The sequence below is a fragment of the Perca flavescens genome, chromosome 4 (assembly GCF_004354835.1).
Source record: "Perca flavescens isolate YP-PL-M2 chromosome 4, PFLA_1.0, whole genome shotgun sequence".
Classification (NCBI taxonomy): Eukaryota; Metazoa; Chordata; class Actinopteri; order Perciformes; family Percidae; genus Perca; species Perca flavescens.
The window spans coordinates 6,722,450-6,740,964 of NC_041334.1; the positions used below are offsets into that span (position 1 = coordinate 6,722,450).

The window sequence follows — 18,515 nt, forward strand, 5'->3', positions numbered from 1 at the left end:
GGACACAGAGACACTGATACAGATATACAGATATAGAGAAATATGATTCATCATGTACTTTACATGAACATGATGATTTCGTTGACTGAGGATTTCAGGTCCCAATGCCCTACCTACAGTTTGTAAGAAAAATTTAAAGTGTCCTGACAGCAGGACCTTATACATGAATGCAGAAAAAAAAACTCACTGTAGATGTGAAATAAAAAGCCAGTTACTGTGCTCTAATCTTGCAGTCTCGCTAGAAAATGAATGAATTACTCTAAATATGTATGTTATGTATTATACTATACAATGCTCATACTATACTTTATCATACACTGTAATTTACTATATATATATATATATATATATATATATATATATATATATACGTGATATATATATATATATATATATACACGCTGTTATAGTTTATGGTATCATATTACTTACTGACTTTGCTGCTAACCAGTCACTTTGCTTGCGACAGTATTGGCTAATGATGTTTAGTTTAATTGCCTATCTATAGTTTTTACTAGTTTACATTTCTTTACTTGTGCTGTTGCAGCACCTGGGGATCAATACAGGCATATGTTATCTTCTTATCTTAAAATAAACTCTTAGGTAAAAAAACAAAATAGGAATAAAGAAGAAATGCTAAACCCCATGAATGTGTCCCCTGGGCTGGATGTGTAGTTTTTAAGCACCTTGCTCAAAGGTAAAAGTACTACAGCAATAAAGCCTACTGGCCAGTCAGTTTTCGGTTTCTGAGACATGGGTTTTGTTGGAGTTGATTTTGTTCAACCTAAGTGAATTCTGTTATGTTAAAACAAGCCCCAGATGCCATTCCCAGAGGTCTACGAGGATGGGGCTCCAAGAAAGACAATATGGAGATCACCTGGGAGGTAAGACGGGAGATTATAACTTGGAAGACTCCTGAATTCAGTGCCTGTTATGCCATTTATTGTAAATAATGGCAATGAATGCATGAAGTCTTTATCATGGTCATGGATTGGACTGTGACAATAAAATCAAGTAGCCTGAAGAAAGAATTTTTAATATTTTGTAAGTGAGAAGAACAAGTGTTTTCCCTTGGCTCATTGGGTGTTTAGTACATTTCATATGCTTTTTTGAAAAAAACAAAACACAAAACAAACTGTCAGTCAGTGTGCATTCATTTTGTTTTCTCCAGCCTCTGCTTGATCTGGAGAGAAATGGCCCTAACCTGCACTACAACGTGTGGTGGAGACGGAAGGATTTGGGAGAGGAGTGGAGTAATGTTACCACGGTGGGGTCCAAACATGTTGTCCACAACACAGAAACCTATGTGCCTTATGAGATTAAGATTCAGGCCAGGAATGAGTTTGGACAAGGACCTGAGTCTAATGTGGTCACTGGATACTCTGGAGAGGACAGTAAGTAGATACACGCTGGATATCCGTTTGTGAAAAGCCAATACTAACATACATTTTTGGACTAAAGCTGGTAGATATGTTTGTGTAGCTGACACAATGTCATCAATGAATCTTTCATTGATCTTTGATTTAAAAGCCATTAGTGCAATTGACTGCAAAGCAACAAGAGCACCAATGAGGGAATCTGTTCTTAGTATTCCTGCATAAACAGAAGTGAACCTTTTACACATACTGTGTTCCTTTCTGTGTGTTTAGAGCCCACCGACGCTCCCTCTGACCTGCGGGTGTCAAAGGTTGACAGCACCAAGGCGAACATACACTGGAAGCCCGTGGACCTGAGCTCTGTCTCTGGAGAGTTCAAGGAGTACAGAGTGAGGCTGGCTGTATTTTCTTATGATAATGATCCTAAAATAGACCCTTTTTCTTAGTTTCTAACAATTTCTCTGGTTTAATCTCACTCTCTTTGATTGAACGCCTTTCCTTCTCCCTACCAGTTGTACTACTGGCGCGAGTCCAGTCTGGTTCCGACTCTGGTGGTCAGTAAGGAGAAGAAGACCAAGGGTTTCTACAGCATCATGGCCGAGCCGTCTGGCATCCTGAGCGACCTGGTGCCCTACTCTAAATACAAAATGTTCATGGTTGTGGCCAACAACCTCTATGAGGGCCCCCGCAGCAACACAGTGGAAATCACCACCAAGGAGGGAGGTGAGGAGTTGGCCCCCGCAGCTAAGAAAAACACTACACCAAGAGAGGCTGACATGACATCTCATGTAGTTTCACAAAAGTGTTCTCACAGACACACTTTTTAATATGCAGAACCATGACAGCACACAAATATGTCTAAATGGGCATTTTGACTCCAGTTTGCTGGTGTACTGCTTGCTGCCATCTTTGTCATGTCGTTACTGAAGCCAGGAAATCCAAAAGGCTGGGAGCCTGTCAATCAAGCAAACACTATCTATTTAACACTTATTTTAACTGAAACTACAGGACACACTTTAAATGGGGCAATTATTTCTACAGCCAACAGAGAATAAGATACAGCAGTTCATACACAACACAACATGCATTCCTATTCCATATTCCAACAGGACAAATTACATCAATGTATTAATGAGACAAATGGTAACAGGGACAAATGAGCTCTTCAATCTCTTTGTTTTACACCTCGGTACCATGTACCTGCGTGGCCTAGATGGCAGCAGCCTGTATTCACAAGACAAGGGGTGACTAGGGTTACATTTGCTTTTGAGATCATAATGTCTTGTAGAGAAAAAGCATTAACCGAACATGTTGTGAGATTTTGGCACTACTGGATGTCTATGGAGCTAGAGTAGCTTGGGCAGCGTTAGTTTCTTATCTCCTCTGTCTCCTGACCAGTCTCTTGTTTCCTCTCTTCGTGTGTGTGTGTGTCTGTGTGTGTGTGTGTTTGTAGTGCCAGATGCTCCGAAGTTCTTCCGGATTAACCGGAGAAGTTTTGACACCATCCACCTAGAATGGGACAAACCTCTGGAGCCCAACGGCATTCTGATTGGATACCAGCTCAAGTACCAAACAGGTGAGCTGCTCTGATTCTTCAAACGTCAAGTATTCACACATACGTACAAACATTCCATCCTTCAGACTTCTAACCTTACTTAGTGATGAACAGTATAACCTTCATAAGCAGGGCTGCCAAATATCTTTTTGCATTGACTGTGAGACTCACACAATCGACACTTGGATTTTGCATGTGTATTTGTGCTATTATGGTATCAGTACTTGGAAATGACCACCATATACAATTTAAAGTTGTTTCACTAAACATTAATCAAAGGGAAAGTCAGCTCAAATGATATTGTAACACATTGAAAATGTCTTCATTTTAAAACTCATTTTAAACATTTTTAAATAAATGTTTTCCTCCAGAGGTTTGTGCAGCTTTTTCAATGGAGTCATGTTCAGAATGACCCCGATTGTGACCATGTCAAATTTACACATTTTACTGTACAGTTTAAAGGGGAAATCAGCTCAAATTACATAAAAACGTTCATAACGTTCTCATTTTTGAACTGCCATTAAAATAATTCCTTAAAAGGTTTGCTGTAATTTTCAAAGGAGTCCTCATCAGAATAACTATGACCTTGTCAAATCTGAAGTCATTTTACTATCTTACTACAAACGAAACTGAAAGTTGGCAGCCCTGTATAAGAGTATTTGCTCTGTTTTATAGTCTTGTGTAAATTTTATTTTGGCTGCGCAGCTTTACAACAAAGACACAACAGGGCAGCAAAGTGAATGGACTAACAATCAGAGGCTTTAACCAAACCATTTTAACCCTGTTATCTGAACCTCTTATTTAGAAGTGACAATGAAGGTGAATGCACTCAAAATGTACGTTGTAATCAGCCACTGCATTGTGAAAATACTGCACATACTGTATGCTCACAACCGCAGTATATAAAGTAGGTCAAAGGGGAACCAGGAAGTATTTGGTAATAATAATGTTTGGGTAATAAATGGATGTTGTCGGTCAAAAGAAATAAGTGTGAGGAGAAAGCTCATAGTACACTGGCTATCACTCTGCTGTAGAGTCAGACTCCCTCATCAGATGATTTGGGAATAATTCTGATAGTAAGCCAACCCATCAGTCCTTTTCTGTAATTTTTCTGTGTTCACAGTCAATGGCTCCAGGGTGGGTCATCCCAAGTTGGAGACTTTCTCTCCTAATGTGACAGAGTTCACCCTGCGACTGCCGGACCGATCTACCCGCTATAAGTTCTATCTGTCAGCGCTCACCCAGGTGGGAGCAGGGGAGGTCTTTGCTGAGGAGTCCCCACACTTCGCCAATGAAGGTGAGTGTTTCCATATTTGACAATTTGTTTGCCAAAGAGACGCACATTCAGTGTATTTCAAAAAACGTTATTCTTGTCAAGAGTGAAAATGCATCTGGAACACTAAAACTCACCAAGGTTTACAATGCAGCCAGTTCACCAGAGTGACAGAAAACACCCGGGCAGACTCAATCACACTGTAAATTATTGGCCAACATTTTTTCTTACTGTACACTTTTAGCAATTGGTTTTAAATGATAAGAATAAGGCAATAATCTTTACTTTTCTTATTGTTAACCAATCCCATGAAAATACCCAAACTAGTAATGAATTAATATGAACTATTGTGAGCCTGATCTAATTCCTCTGTCATTAAAAACACACATCTGTTTCAGTAACATATCCATAAAGCTACAGTGTCAAGGGGACTCATTTATAAAACTGTGCTTAGGATCCTTACTAAACGTGTACATACAGCCAAATGCCAAAATTGGCGCCAAAAAAAATTAAGATTTATAAAACCGTCCGTACGCACATCTGTAAGTAATATTCCCTTTATAAATCACAGATTGCCCACAAGTGTGCGTATGTGACTCAGCCTCTTATCCCGCCCTGTATATGTCCATCTTTAACCATAAATAGTCAATGAAAAGCACCTCATGAATGCTGATGCAGTTATTCTTTCGTTATGCCAAATAATGACGACTGGCAGGGAAAAAGAAAAAAACTTTTCAGACGCTCTGGAATTGCTGTAAATTGAATTATAATTTGGGCCTGTTCTCGCAGTGTAGGGAAACCTGATCTATAGACTACTTATATTAATAATACGTCTAGGGGTGGGAGATATTGACAAAAATGAATATCTCGGTATTTTTTTTCAATATCTCAATATCGATATTCAGACGATATTTTTGAAATCCTTCTAGAAGTTAAAAGAAGCACTGTTTGGAGGCTATTTTGGTGGTTCTCTTGGGAAAATGTACAAGCAAGATGAAATCATAACAATAAACAAAGGGCTCTGTTCTGTAACATATTGCACACAACCACGTCCTTATTGGAAGCAGTCTTGGAGCTGGGACAAGGCCGGGTCAGACTAGGTTCTGATAGTCCTTTTACTTGGCTGTATAGTCCTTCTGACCGGGATTTATGCTGGGATCAGGAGTTGGATGTGACCTGACTGGCCCAGGTGAGGGAGAGGTGCAGTTCTGTGTGCTTTTTTGATGTTAGAGTATACATGGTCTAGTGTGTTCTTCCCTCTAGTAACACAATCTACATACTACTAGGAGAAAGCTGGAGGGGAACAGACTTTAAGGACGCCTTGTAAAAGTCCCCTGTATCCCGTATCCAGGTGATCGCGCTGCAGTTTGTTCACTTTGGTTAGCAGTGAACCAAACTTTTGCTAACGTTAGCATCGGGGGCTAGACGGCAGTGTGCTGTTTTCGTAGTAAATAAAATAGTCAGTATATTACCGACAGGGCTCCAGGTCAGGTGAGCCGTGCTGGGCAACGATCCTTCAGGTGGTACTCCATTCATTGTGCACACAAATGCAGTCCTCCGCCTCTGGTCGTGCCGGAGTTATTTTCTCATTCTGCCGGTAGATAGCTAGCTCGGCGTGCTAGCGCCGACAACAACCTGGAGGGCTCGGTCAGGCTATATCCTCCGGGATGTTATGAGCCGCCTGGTAGGCTCTCGTAACGGCTGTGTTGTATCGTGGTCCTGTATTGATTATTTTAGTGTGGCTGTACGTACTTGTATAAATATACACCGACAGGAGAGCCGCTGGACAATCGCGCACCGCCATCTTTGTTGAGTGAACGTCATAACGCTAAGGTAAGAACTAGTAGCAGCTTACTCTCGTGCGGGACGATCGTGATTTTGTACAAAAAATACAGTCAAACAAACCCCTACAGTATTAAAATCGCTACATATAATTGTTTAGAAGGTTATAGTGTGCGTTATTTGTTTTCTCTTTAACTTCCTTCAGCTCTTTTCATGTTTGGGGGGTCGGATTGTACAAATTATGAAATATTCGATATCCCAATTTTGCATATCGTCCAGACAACAATTTGGATATTATCGTCTAAACGATATATTGCCCACCTCTAAATACGTCCAAAACAGCAGGCATTACGGCACTCGGGGACAGCTTCGATATACCAGACCTATATGATAAGATTTAACAGAACTAAATATTATATCCAAACAAGCCTTAGTGATGAAGTTGAAGATTATATATAATATTTATAAAAAAACACTTAGCTGCCTGCGATTTCCCTCTGGGAACAGCCAGTTTCCCCCAGAGTGGCGAGGACCTGTATTTGGACCGGGATGGCACGGTTCTGGCGCGTTGCCCTCTCTACTGGACCCAATTCAGTACATAGATCGAAGAGCACAGCTTTAGGGAATTTAAATCGGCATATTAAATATATACATATATATATATATAAATATATATATATATATATATATATGAAAGTCTAATAGGCAAACGCACGTTTCTTCATGCAGGTTTTGTCACAAACAGTATTAAAGTTCGGACTGATAACGAGGACATTGAGTGTTAACGATTGCGCGAGAGCCTGTATTTCCAGACTTTGACATTTTATGATATGTGAACAGTATTAAAGAAAGATATCTAGTTATTTACAGTGTGTTCTGCAGTTATCTAATGCTAGGGTATTTGATGCTATCCTGTATTCCATGCGTCTAGCCATCTTCTCCTCCTGCGCTCCGCAACGGACAATGTGACTGTTAAATATTAAATATTAAGAATGGATTTTGATTTAAAGTGCTCATATTATGCTAATTTTCAAGTTCATAATTGTATTTAGAGGTTGTACCAGAATAGGTTTATGTGGTTTAATTTTCAGAAAACACCATGCAGTATATTTATTGTACTGTACATTGCTGCAGCTCCTCTTTTAACCCTGTGTTGTTGAGCTCTCTGTTTTAGCACATTCTGCCGTAAAGTTTTTTTTTATAAATCAAAACCTTTGCCTGGGAAGTGGCGTACGCACATTTTCAGCCCCGTTTTGTGCGTACGCCACGTTTATAAATGAGACCCCAGCTGTTTTAGAAAACTACTGCACCTTTTGTAAAAATGAAACTATATATTTGTGATCAGTTTTTAAAGCCACAGACAGGGTAAGGAAGTCTGGGAGAAAGAGCTGAGAGACAATAAAAATAATATAGAATAGTCTTATTCTTATGCTAATCATATTTCATGAAACAGATACAGGTTTTTAGAAGTTTAACAGGATCATTTCTAACCCAGTTTAGAGTTACTGGAAATGTCCCTGACACACAGTGTGTCTAGTATTGTTTCCTAATATGGCTAAACCTAAACCTTCACTCTGCTGCAGTGTGTCTTTTACTATGTAATTACACCTGCAGCCTTTTTCTCTGCGTGTGTGTGTGTGTGCGTGTGTGTGCATGCGTGCGTGCGTGCGTGCGTGAGTGAGTGAGAGAGAGACAGAGAGACAGACACAGAAAGTGAGTGAGGTTGTAGAACTTGTCTTTCTCTAAGGGATGACATTATCGAACACCACCAACATTGTGTGACACACACACACACACACACACACACACACACACACAGCTGGATCTATCCCTAACCCTATAGAATTTTGTTTGTGCTGCTCACACAACCAAAACTTAATTTGAAAAATTCACAGATGTCACCGTGAGCAATTTTCATCAGGACTTTTTCTTCATCAGAAAGTTCCAATGAAAAGTTTGTCAGATGCAGATAACTGTAAACCTGAACACATTGCATGGTATGCCATAAGAGATAAATGAGATTATTTGTTGACGCGACCTTCCAGCTTCTGTCGTGCTTGTTGTCCCTCTCTGTCTTTCTCACAGCTCTCCCTCTCTCCTGTCTCCACTTGTCTTTTTGTTGGCAGAAAACTTTACTGACTCTACAGGTCTAGGTAATGGGGAATGAGAAGCACAAGCGTGCCTGTCACCTTTTTCCCCACGCCCATCCTCCATATCTATCTCTCTATCTGTTCATCTTAACACTAAGCAGCAGTGCAGTCCACCTTCACTGTATTATCCACTGAAGTGCAGTTCTACCAACACCTGCAGCTCACTCTGGTAGGCAACAGAGGGAGTTGCTAAATTAGTTTCATCCCTTTTGAGGAAAACATAGATTTGCCTCATGTTCTCGTATTTTACATAATCAGTAAATTATAGTTACAAAAACATACAGTATGTACAACACTTGTGTGTTGTACCCCACAGGAAGCTATCCATGGCTATTCAACATATTCAAGCAGGTTAGCACACATTACATCACATTGGCTTTTTCAATGCCCATTTTTTTATGTTGACAATAATAGCTTCAAGGCACAATCCATAATCCAAGTTCTGCTATGACTACCGGTATATGATCATCATGATCCATGATGACATAGTTATGATTAAATTGTAAAATATATTACAAAACAAATTCCCTAAGTTATTATGGAGATTTATCTGTTGACATGCAAGCTCAGTAGTTAAGCAATTATACAATATATATACTATATATATATATATATATATATATATATATATATATATATATATATATATATATATATATATATATATATTCCATGTCAACAGAGCAAACTCAGATAAAAGCTGGACCTTTAGTTGGTTTGTCCAACTATCGTTTCAAATTCAAGATTGAACTTTTGTGCTTGTAAAAGATTTGTTTACATTAGCAACACTGCGAACAGATTTAAAGTTCTTAGTATAGGATAATGCAACTTGTAGTTATTTCTGTAATTGATTATGTAATTTATATTGTTTCCAATTTAGATTAGTTTAAGCTCATCTTAAAATTTCAAAAATAATAGTAATGTACCCAGCCCACGAGGAATGTTTTTCTTAGTCTGTCAAACCCAAATCAAAAATGATATGAAACAGACAAAAGGTCGAAAGCTCTAAGTGAAAACAGGCCATGCTGTGTTTCTGCTATTGGACTGGACTGCTGTCTACGCTGTCTTTTCTTTCATTTCTCAGTTCTCCATCTTTCCTCTGTGTGTTAAGCTGCTGTGTGCTGTCAGGGATTGAAGAAGTCCACTCAACATGCTCAGGTCAACACTGGCTTTGAAAACAGTTTAGTTTCCTCTGTGATTCACACATTTAGTGAGTAAAATATGTAGAACCAATTTGGCACCATATTCTCGATTGTCTTAATGATCAGGACAAATGCCCTGATAGCTGCTGTACAGTCCTCCTTCAAGCCATTTGTATTTGTGTTGACCTTTAATCACTGATTTTTTGAACCAATCCCTGATGGCGCACCACTACAATGCAATCTCACAGCATCACTGCCTCTTCCTGTCTGCCATAAGACACAAGTAAGCCTTGTGTAGCAACGAATGGGTTTTGATCCGTTTTTCAGTCATTGTCATTGGATACAATGTGGTGATGACACTGCTGTTTTGGGAGTGTGTGTGGGATGGGAGGAGATACATGTCCTTGCATCAAGATGGGGGAAACATTTTGATGAATGGTGCGACTGGATGAGTGTGCTCAGGATGACAAACGAACAAAACTCCATCAACAGTTGGCTTGCGCACTCACTCACTGGCTTGATCATCTTGCTTCTGAGCTTTTTCAAAAGTCATGCCAATCTGCCAGCTTTATCCATAGCTTCTGTTCACCTGGTCAGTTGTACATACAGTACTGAGGATTACAGGTAAGGTAACTTGAAGCTTTGGGCTGAACTGGCGCACCTCACTGGGTTGTAATGGTTTGTGAACACGCTGATGTTTCCATCATCCCGTCTTTCTCTTGCACGGTGGTTTGAGGGGCATGCTTGGCATCCAGCCTGGTGATACAAGCATGCTGGCTGGGGTTTGAGTTGTTGTGTGATGGAAATGTTTTGGGGTGGGGGTATTAGTAATGGGACCCTTTACTGGCTGGAGATGACCTCAACTTAAGGTACAGTAGGAGTGAACAACATTTTATGGGGAAAAGAATGTGCTGGTTCCCAACCTGAATGGGGCCAGACCTCCACAAGAGGGCACCATAGTGTCACAAAAGTAAAAAATAAAACACAACATATTTCTTTAAGTTAAATCAAGTACTATCTAATCAAACAATAAGTGAACAATACTAAGAACCTGAGTTTAATGCCAGCTTTGAGTACTTGATCACTGTTCCATACACTGTATTACTGACCCATGTTGGTTCGTCCTCAAAATGTATTGGGGTCTGATACCCAGCACTAGCTCACAACTGCTGCCACAACTGCTCTGACATTTATAGCAGGACCTACAAATAGCCTACATTTGCATTACATAAATACTCTGAAACAGATAAACAGCTTAGCTCACGAGTGATGGCTTAGCATCAAGAAAAAGAGAAAAAAATGAGTAACAGGCAGTAACAAGGACTGTCATCAGAATCTCTACTGTAATGACAGACACTGGATGAAATGTGACATAACATGTGACGTGTTGTATTTTTCCCATCAGTGATGTGTGTGTATGTACAGGCAGGGTTCAAGATTAGCACCATCTACTAGCCAAATGCTGTTAAAATCCAATGGGGTTGGTAGATTTGCTTCACTCACCAGCCAAAAAAACAATGGTAATCTATTGAGTGGCTGGTAACATTTTAACATTCCCTAGCCATTTGGCTAGTGGACAACAAAGTTAATTTTAAACCCTGTGTACAGGGGTGAATGGGGGTCTGGAAATAGGTCCTTAATGGAGGACTGAGGAAATTATTTTACATTTCCATAAAGTTGAGGAGACTTGTGAAAGACAGATTTGAAAAAAGAGGGGTCAAAATGGAAGCAGTAGAGGTTGAGATATACTGTAATGCTATATGCTTCATATCCCATAATGCAACATACATGTGACCCACGTATTTCAAACTCCTTGGCCCCAGTTTGTAACACAGGCGTTTATATACATTTGAAGTCTTCATGTCCAAGTCAAGGTAACCCCAAATGGACATCATCATCACAGAGGTAAACCCTGATGACATCATCAGGGGTTATCCATTCAATTTAAGTACATTTTCTGTGGCTCCTCCAGAGCTCTTACTCTCTCTGTCTAACTGTTTTCACAGGCTGAGTTGTACTTTCCACAATGACTAAACCAACCTCTATTTACTGTCATTGAACCAGATTCAGAAAACTTTATTGTCCGACAAGACAGAAAATCGTCTTAGATGTGGCCTCAAAATACAGTGCAAACTACACACAAAGATCAACAAGACGCTTACAGAGTAGCGCCCCACACTCTAGAAAACTGGAATATTACATGTTGGTGTTAATCACCCAGTGGGGTGCCCCTTTAAATGATTTCTTGATGAAATAAAAATAAAGTTACCAATTTTGGGGTTCTCACAACCTAGCCCTTATTAAATACAGTATTTGCATCCCCTTCAAAGAAACCCAGTGTGAGAGGCATGTTGTAATATTAGCATCAGTCCTCTTGGTGGCAGTGGAATCTAAGTCTTGCAGGAACAACGATGAAGTGTGTACGGGAGATGAAGGCTCATAATGACTCTGTGAGCCGTGTGCTCCGTGCAGTGATGCGTGCTGCTCGTGAGCTTTCAGCTCGGGCCTTCATTGACTTTCCTGTGTGTGTCACTGTGTGTCTACCTGTGTGATGCTCTGCTGCCATGTCCTTAACCCTCTGCTCTCTCCCACCCACTCCCTTGTAGTCGAGCTTACAGACGCCTCCCTGGCTTCAGCTTTCTCTCCTACTCCTCCTCCTCTCGCTCCTCTTCCTCCTACTACCATCGCTCCTACAACCATTAGTACCTCAACTTCTACAACTTCTACTACTACTACTGCTACTACTACTCCTTCTACTACTACCACCACCACAACTGAGGCAACCACTATCGGCACACCTTCTCAGCTGGTCACCATCAGGCAAAGTGATCTGAATGATTTGGGTACATGCTGTTGTCCCATTGTGGCTTTACTGTCTTTCTAGTGTTATGATAAATGGCACTCATGGCCTTCTCCCACCTGACAAAACAGGAAACCACATCAAAGCTGCATTCCAATAAGCTGTGCTGTACCTACTGTACAAAAAGTGGGGAATTACTTCAGAATATTGGGATGTAGCTGGCAAATATCCTCCTGGTCAGGAAGTGAGAATTCAAACTTTTTTTTTATTCATTGGATGTGGATAACTAAAGTTCTTGGAGAGGGTACTCTTCAACACGTTAGAGTGATCAGGGTTGTTATATTGGCCAGGCCCGCCGTCAGGAAGGGCTCAAAGGGTACATATGACCCTGGCCCAGGGCCGATGCAAAGGTACTGGTATGGGGCTGGAGTGGTTTGGATGAGTGAAAATTGTATCCCCCTGTCCATAATTCCTGACGGCATGCCTGATATTGTCAGTGTTCAGTTTTTAGGGTTAATTAGTCGACTCTAAATCAGAAGTAAGCATTGCAACTAGGTGTTTCATGAATTGAAAAGTCCTCAGTTTACTTCTGGTTTTGAGCAGACCATGATCTGGATCGATCCCGATCAAAACGATCATTATTGTAGGAAGACTTCCTTAGTTCTAGAACCATGCATAGGTCTAAATGGAACCCTGTGTATGGTTGTTAACTGCAATCTCTGCCCCCTGCCCCTGGCCTTTAACCCTTTACCCCTGACTGTAGGGGCCAGTGGGCGGGAGATCTGGAATCTGACGGTGGAGCCTAACAGTAACTACGCTAACGTCAGCTGGAGACACAACTTCCAGGCCGGCAGCAGCGAGTTTGTGCTAGAGCTCACACTGGACAGTAAGACACCAGACCAAGGAGGTATTGAAACCAAAAGCCAGATCTGAACTTGATTATTAAAGACTAAAACAGCCAGAGTAGTGAGATAATAGTAAATAAAAAGAGCAGGAGCATACAGGGCAATATTTCAGAGGCAAAACAGAACTAAAATTTATGGAATAATTGGGGCACTACCTGAGCAGCTCTCATTTTAAAGCCGCACTATCAATATCTTTTATATAAACAATGGGTCAAACGTGTAATGTTGTTTTCTGGTGGTAGTGATGAACCCACAGAAAGTCAACACCAATTATACAGTTCCCATTAACCACAGAGCGTTTTAGCATCTGACACCTTAGGTATTCAGGCCCTCAAATCTACTCTCCCCGCTTTGGCAATGCTGTTTCCATGGCTTGTTAATAGGCAAGTATTTGCCACACACAATAACGATATCAACTTTATAAGGCAACAGTTTGTCAAATGTGCGAGATTTTTAGGTTGTTGTAGATTTCTGCCCCCAAGTGGCAAAAAAACAACCTTAATAAAACAGCTTTAAAAGAGCTGATATTGTATAATTTCACATTTAGCTACTTTAAAAAATAAAATGTTTAACAAAGATATGAACCTTAGCTAACCAATGGTGCTCAATGCTGAAATTGGATAAATGACTGGCTGTGAAAGACACTTTGATCTACAACAGCACTCGGCCCCACCCTGTAAATACTGTTCCATTCATCTTTATTCACAGAAATTTACCGCCAGATTGAAATGTAGTTTTCTGGCCAAACTATATTTCCCCTGCATCTATGAATGTAATGCAACCCGGTTAGCAGTAGAATTTGACCATGATTACAAGCCCCCCGAAAAGAAAAAAAACTAAAGAATGATTCAGTGGCCTTCTAATTAAATAATTGAATCCTTATTTTTTTCGTACAGACTTCAATTTCACCTCACTGGCATGTTTGTATGACCCCAAAATTCCTTGCTCAAGGGTTTTACTGAAATGTGTCCTTGTCGTACTGATTTCCAAAACAACTTTAATGGAGAGCTCTTTTAGGAAAGCATAAAGGCCAAATGGCATGAAAGAAGTGCAAGGAAACATCAGGACAAAAAAAGGGATCTTGTTTTTGGTGAAAACTTTTGAAAAAAAACCTGTGCTATCACAGTTTGAAAAACAGAAGATATATCTCTCACTGGAAATAACCTTTAGCAGCAGCTGCTCATTGGCCTGTTGATTTTTAAATCTCCCTTTTTATTGAGGGATGTGATATTTGCAGTCTGCTGTCTGAATTTGTTAAAAAGCAGAAGGTAAACCATACCACAGTCTGTGTTTCTGTGTTTCTTTCTCTCTTGTACTCCTTCTCTCTCTGGTCTTTATATGTTGGAAAATGTTGCTTATCATCATGTCACTATTAACTTCCTGTGCAGTGCACCATCACGATGGTTTCTTCTCATCACGCTGCCTGGCTTTGAATGGCTCTTGTTGGACCAGCACTGTGAATGGGCTGTGCGGCTTGCTTTGTCTGAAATGCTGTTTAAATGTGTCACTTTTTTTGGTCATCCATGCTTCCATGATCACTTGCTTTTGCTTTGGATTGGGTGTTAAGCACTCTTGAAGTCTGCTTTCATAAAACCCATCAAATTTCATTTTCTGGAGTCCCAGCGCTGGTTGTGATTGGATAGCCCAGTACTTATAGACTCTCTGATATGTATTTAACAATTCAACAGTCTGGGATCTTTGATCAAGAATGGAAAGAAGGGAGGATGTATTTTTTATGTATTTGGGCAGTGGCTTTAATTCTTAATGATGTCTGAATGGGAATAGAAAGAAAAAGGGAGAAAGGGAGAAAGGGAGGGGCAGAGGGTGAGGGTGAAGATGAGAGTGATCTAATGGTCCCCCGCCACACCCACCCCCACCCATCCCCTGCTCTCCAAGGTCAGATGTGAAAGCTTTGACTCAAAGTGAATGGCAGGGAGTTCCAGACACTGCCCCACCTCCTTTCATCATCCCCCTTTTGTCATCCTGACTGTGAAGTGCTATTATATGTTCATGTATACACAGCTACATCTTTATATTCCAACCAGACTTGACTATGAGGCAGGCATGGCCACTTTGTAGTACGGTCATATACATCATTTAATTATTTTTGTGTCCATAATGCATGATTTGCATTTCAAAAGGTACAGTATGCTAATAATATAATTCTTTGTAAAACTGATCACATAATGGCCCCTAGCATTCAACTCCAGAGATATTTGAAACGTGTTGGATATCAAAGACATTTAACATATATCTAATTTCCCATTTTATAAATATATTTTAACATATTTTGGTAGACGCCTCCTTGTTTTAATTTGCTGTTAATGCAAACTGAATACTTCCTCCACAGTTACCTGTTATCTTAATACATTCAGTACATTTCACAGCCCATGTCTGCGAAAAAATTTAAATGAAACTCAACATTTGCTGCACCTATTTTTCACATTGAAATCCTTCCAGCAGCTCAAATGGCATAATCCCTCCTATTTTCATTCTAGATCTGTAGACAGTGTTGAGTTTTACTGACAGTAGTTTAACAACAATCACAAGAGTGGTCAAGGACAGGCGAGTGGATGAAAACGGCATTTATGCTGAAAAGAGAAAGTGAGAGCAGCAGAGTGGCGAGTGTAATACTGACGGAATTAGTGTTGTGGAAATACATTATTACATTATTCTCAATGTTTTTTTACCCTGCCCTTAGTTGAGAATTGACCCTGTTCTCCTTGTATACAAATACAGAGAAATGCATTCGATCATCAGGCCTGGTGAGGCAATAGCATTCTTGAAACATGAAGTATGCTGCGGAACATAAGGAGGTGGACTGTCACATTACATGTAGTTACCTCCCAGTTTACAGATCAAGATATTTGCAGATTTTACATTTTAGCTAAATGTTGTTTCTTTTGTTGAACCATCACCAAACCACAGCTGAACTGTAATCAGGTTATTTTACAAGTTATAGATGATAAAATGGAATTTCAATTTTGACACATCAGCATAAACATACAGTGGAAATTAAGCCATATTAATTATTTTCACCAATCGCATTTCTGCTCTTTTCTCAAACTATTGTGAAAATGTGTCAAAAGGGTCAGGTATGCACATTTGTGTTGGGCAAATAAGCTACAGCAAATACTGCAGAGTGTTAGTCATTCAAAACATCTATAAGCAGTGCTGTATAGCAATAGCCTGATCTGCAGCAGCAATGTAGCAACAGATGGGATTCATCAAATGAAGGTCTGAAGAAATATGTCATTTTCACGAGTCTCAATAAAAAGACATTTGAATCCTTTTTGCATTAAACTAAAAAACATAAAGATCACCATATTGTACTTGTAATACTAAACATCAGCCTTGGCCTCACTAAATTTACCAAGTCTGTAAAAAAGACTGGCATGTCTTCTCCCGTGACACATTCAATGTTTTGTTTGGCTGGTTTTAGGACGGTGTTAATAGCATGGCTTTGGAATGACTTCTGTTGGATGACGTCAACCTTGCAAAAGGTTGATAGCATGGTGCATGATGTCACCACCTGGTGCTGCCCTCTCCTCTCACCGCAACCTCCGAGTCATGCTCATAGCTCGGCCACGTCATGACCGAGGCATCTTTCCGCAGTAAAGATGCAGGTTGTTGTCGTTGTGGGCCTGTGAATAATTGAGACAAACAATGCTTTGCCGCCTTCGACCTCGCCTTCTTCTGTAATGGTCAATTTCAATTCTACCCGGTCGAAATGTGATGCACAGCGGCTAATTCATGGGACAGTTAAGTTGCGTGAGACTTTGATGTCCACAGTGTTGTGGTTTTCCTGTAGGAACACCTGCACCTTGTGCCCCTCTTCTCCTTCACTCCCCATTTTCAGATGAGTTTTCTCTGGAGATTTATGCCCTTAAGAGAAACTGTAGCCATAAAAGATGAAAAATGAACCAGAATGTGTCAGCTGGACGGAGCTTCATACATTAGCTGTAATGGCTAGAAGTAATAAACTACGTCATGCGTAGGCTTCTACACTGTAAAGAGGTGAATGGATCTTTATGGCGGGCATGGGCACTGCATTGTTATCAGTCTCAATTCACTCCAGTAACCCTGCTCTCATTCAGAGAACAGTCTCCATATAAAGCATTGTGATGCCCTGACCTTTGCTAGGAAGCACAACATTTACTGTGGAACCAAGGCCACACCCCGTGGAGTGTGATTGGTCCCTTTCTTGTGTCTTCAAGGCAACAAGACGGTGAAACATGTACCGCGGGTGAAACCCCCCATTACATTGGTGGATCTGATCGCAGGTGCCGTGTACCATCTGAGGGTTTATTCCGATGATTACAACAGCGTCAGCAGCAAATCTGTCACCTTTAAGACCAAACCAGGTGAGGTCTCACCTGGCCGCGTGAAACCGGGGTTCCAGCCAGGTGGGCTACTCTGGGGGCAAGTCTGTCAGTAGTAGTATCTACAGTAACTCAGTCATAGCTGGGTGAGTTATTATGGTTTTGTTTATTGATTCCATGCATGTTCTCCCATAGGTAAACTCAAGTCAGTCAGGATAAGACATTTCACCCCTCTTTATTTGGATGTCATCAAACTTCAACTTGTCTTTATGAACAGTATGTAATATATGTGAATTATCAGTCCCCCTTGGACTTTCCGCACAACTCACATGCTCTCTTCTGAGAAGTAAGTGCTCATAGATTGTTCACAAATGTACCTAGGTTCTTCTTTGATTAGGTTGCATGGACATTATGAGTATGTATAATAATATGTGTAAGCTATATATACTGTAGTGCAGCTTAAGATATTTATTATCTGGAGACAAACTCTGGTGATTATGATGGACAATAGCATGTTTTTAAATTAATTTCAATTACATTTCAGAGTTCTGGCAGCTGTCAAAGAATGTGAGTTATTTCAGGTTGTACTGAAATCTTTCTGGAAGCAACATTTACTTTTACAACCCTTCTTACCCACTCTTTTCTGATTCAAATTCACACACTGTCATAGGAAAGAAGACATACACATTATTGTTATAGATGGGTTCCTGTCGTATGACATCATGGTGGATATGAGCTCGTTGTTGACTTCTGCTTAGCGCTGTGGGAAGAGAACAGATTGTCTGACTCAATGTGTTCCAGAAAAACACTCACTGTTTCCACTCTTCTCTCTCTTCTCCTGTGCAACCCTGTGTGCATGTTCTGTGTATGTCTCCAGCCTACATAGACCAGGTGGACATCGCCACTCAAGGCTGGTTCATTGGCTTGATGTGTGCCATCGCCCTCATCATACTGATCCTCCTCATCGTCTGCTTCATCAAGAGGAGTCGCGGGGGCAAATACCCAGGTAAGGCCCGGCTGAGGCTTTCATAGCCATTACAGGACTAATATTAGCCCCACAGAGCTGTCTGACAAAGGTTGACATGATGAATTGGAACTACATCAGTCGAGAAAAGTGGATGGAGCCACTGGTTCCTCAATATTCCCCACTGTCGATTTACATTTAAAGGTTTTCTTTTAATAACAAACACATTGTTTCTTAAGATCAGGC

General features: G+C 40.5%; 1 protein-coding gene across 1 annotated transcript in view; it reads left to right on the forward strand.

The window, feature by feature from the left end:
• nfasca (neurofascin homolog (chicken) a) overlaps positions 1-18,515 on the forward strand; it is a 74,649-nt gene that overhangs the window by 38,386 nt on the left and 17,748 nt on the right. Inside the window, exons 17-23 of the mRNA XM_028576599.1 lie at positions 814-884; positions 1,172-1,394; positions 1,650-1,765; positions 1,889-2,099; positions 2,830-2,952; positions 4,055-4,228; positions 18,183-18,311. Of these exons, the coding sequence (XP_028432400.1) occupies positions 814-884; positions 1,172-1,394; positions 1,650-1,765; positions 1,889-2,099; positions 2,830-2,952; positions 4,055-4,228; positions 18,183-18,311 (1,047 nt within the window). The remainder of the gene's footprint in view (positions 1-813; positions 885-1,171; positions 1,395-1,649; positions 1,766-1,888; positions 2,100-2,829; positions 2,953-4,054; positions 4,229-18,182; positions 18,312-18,515) is intronic.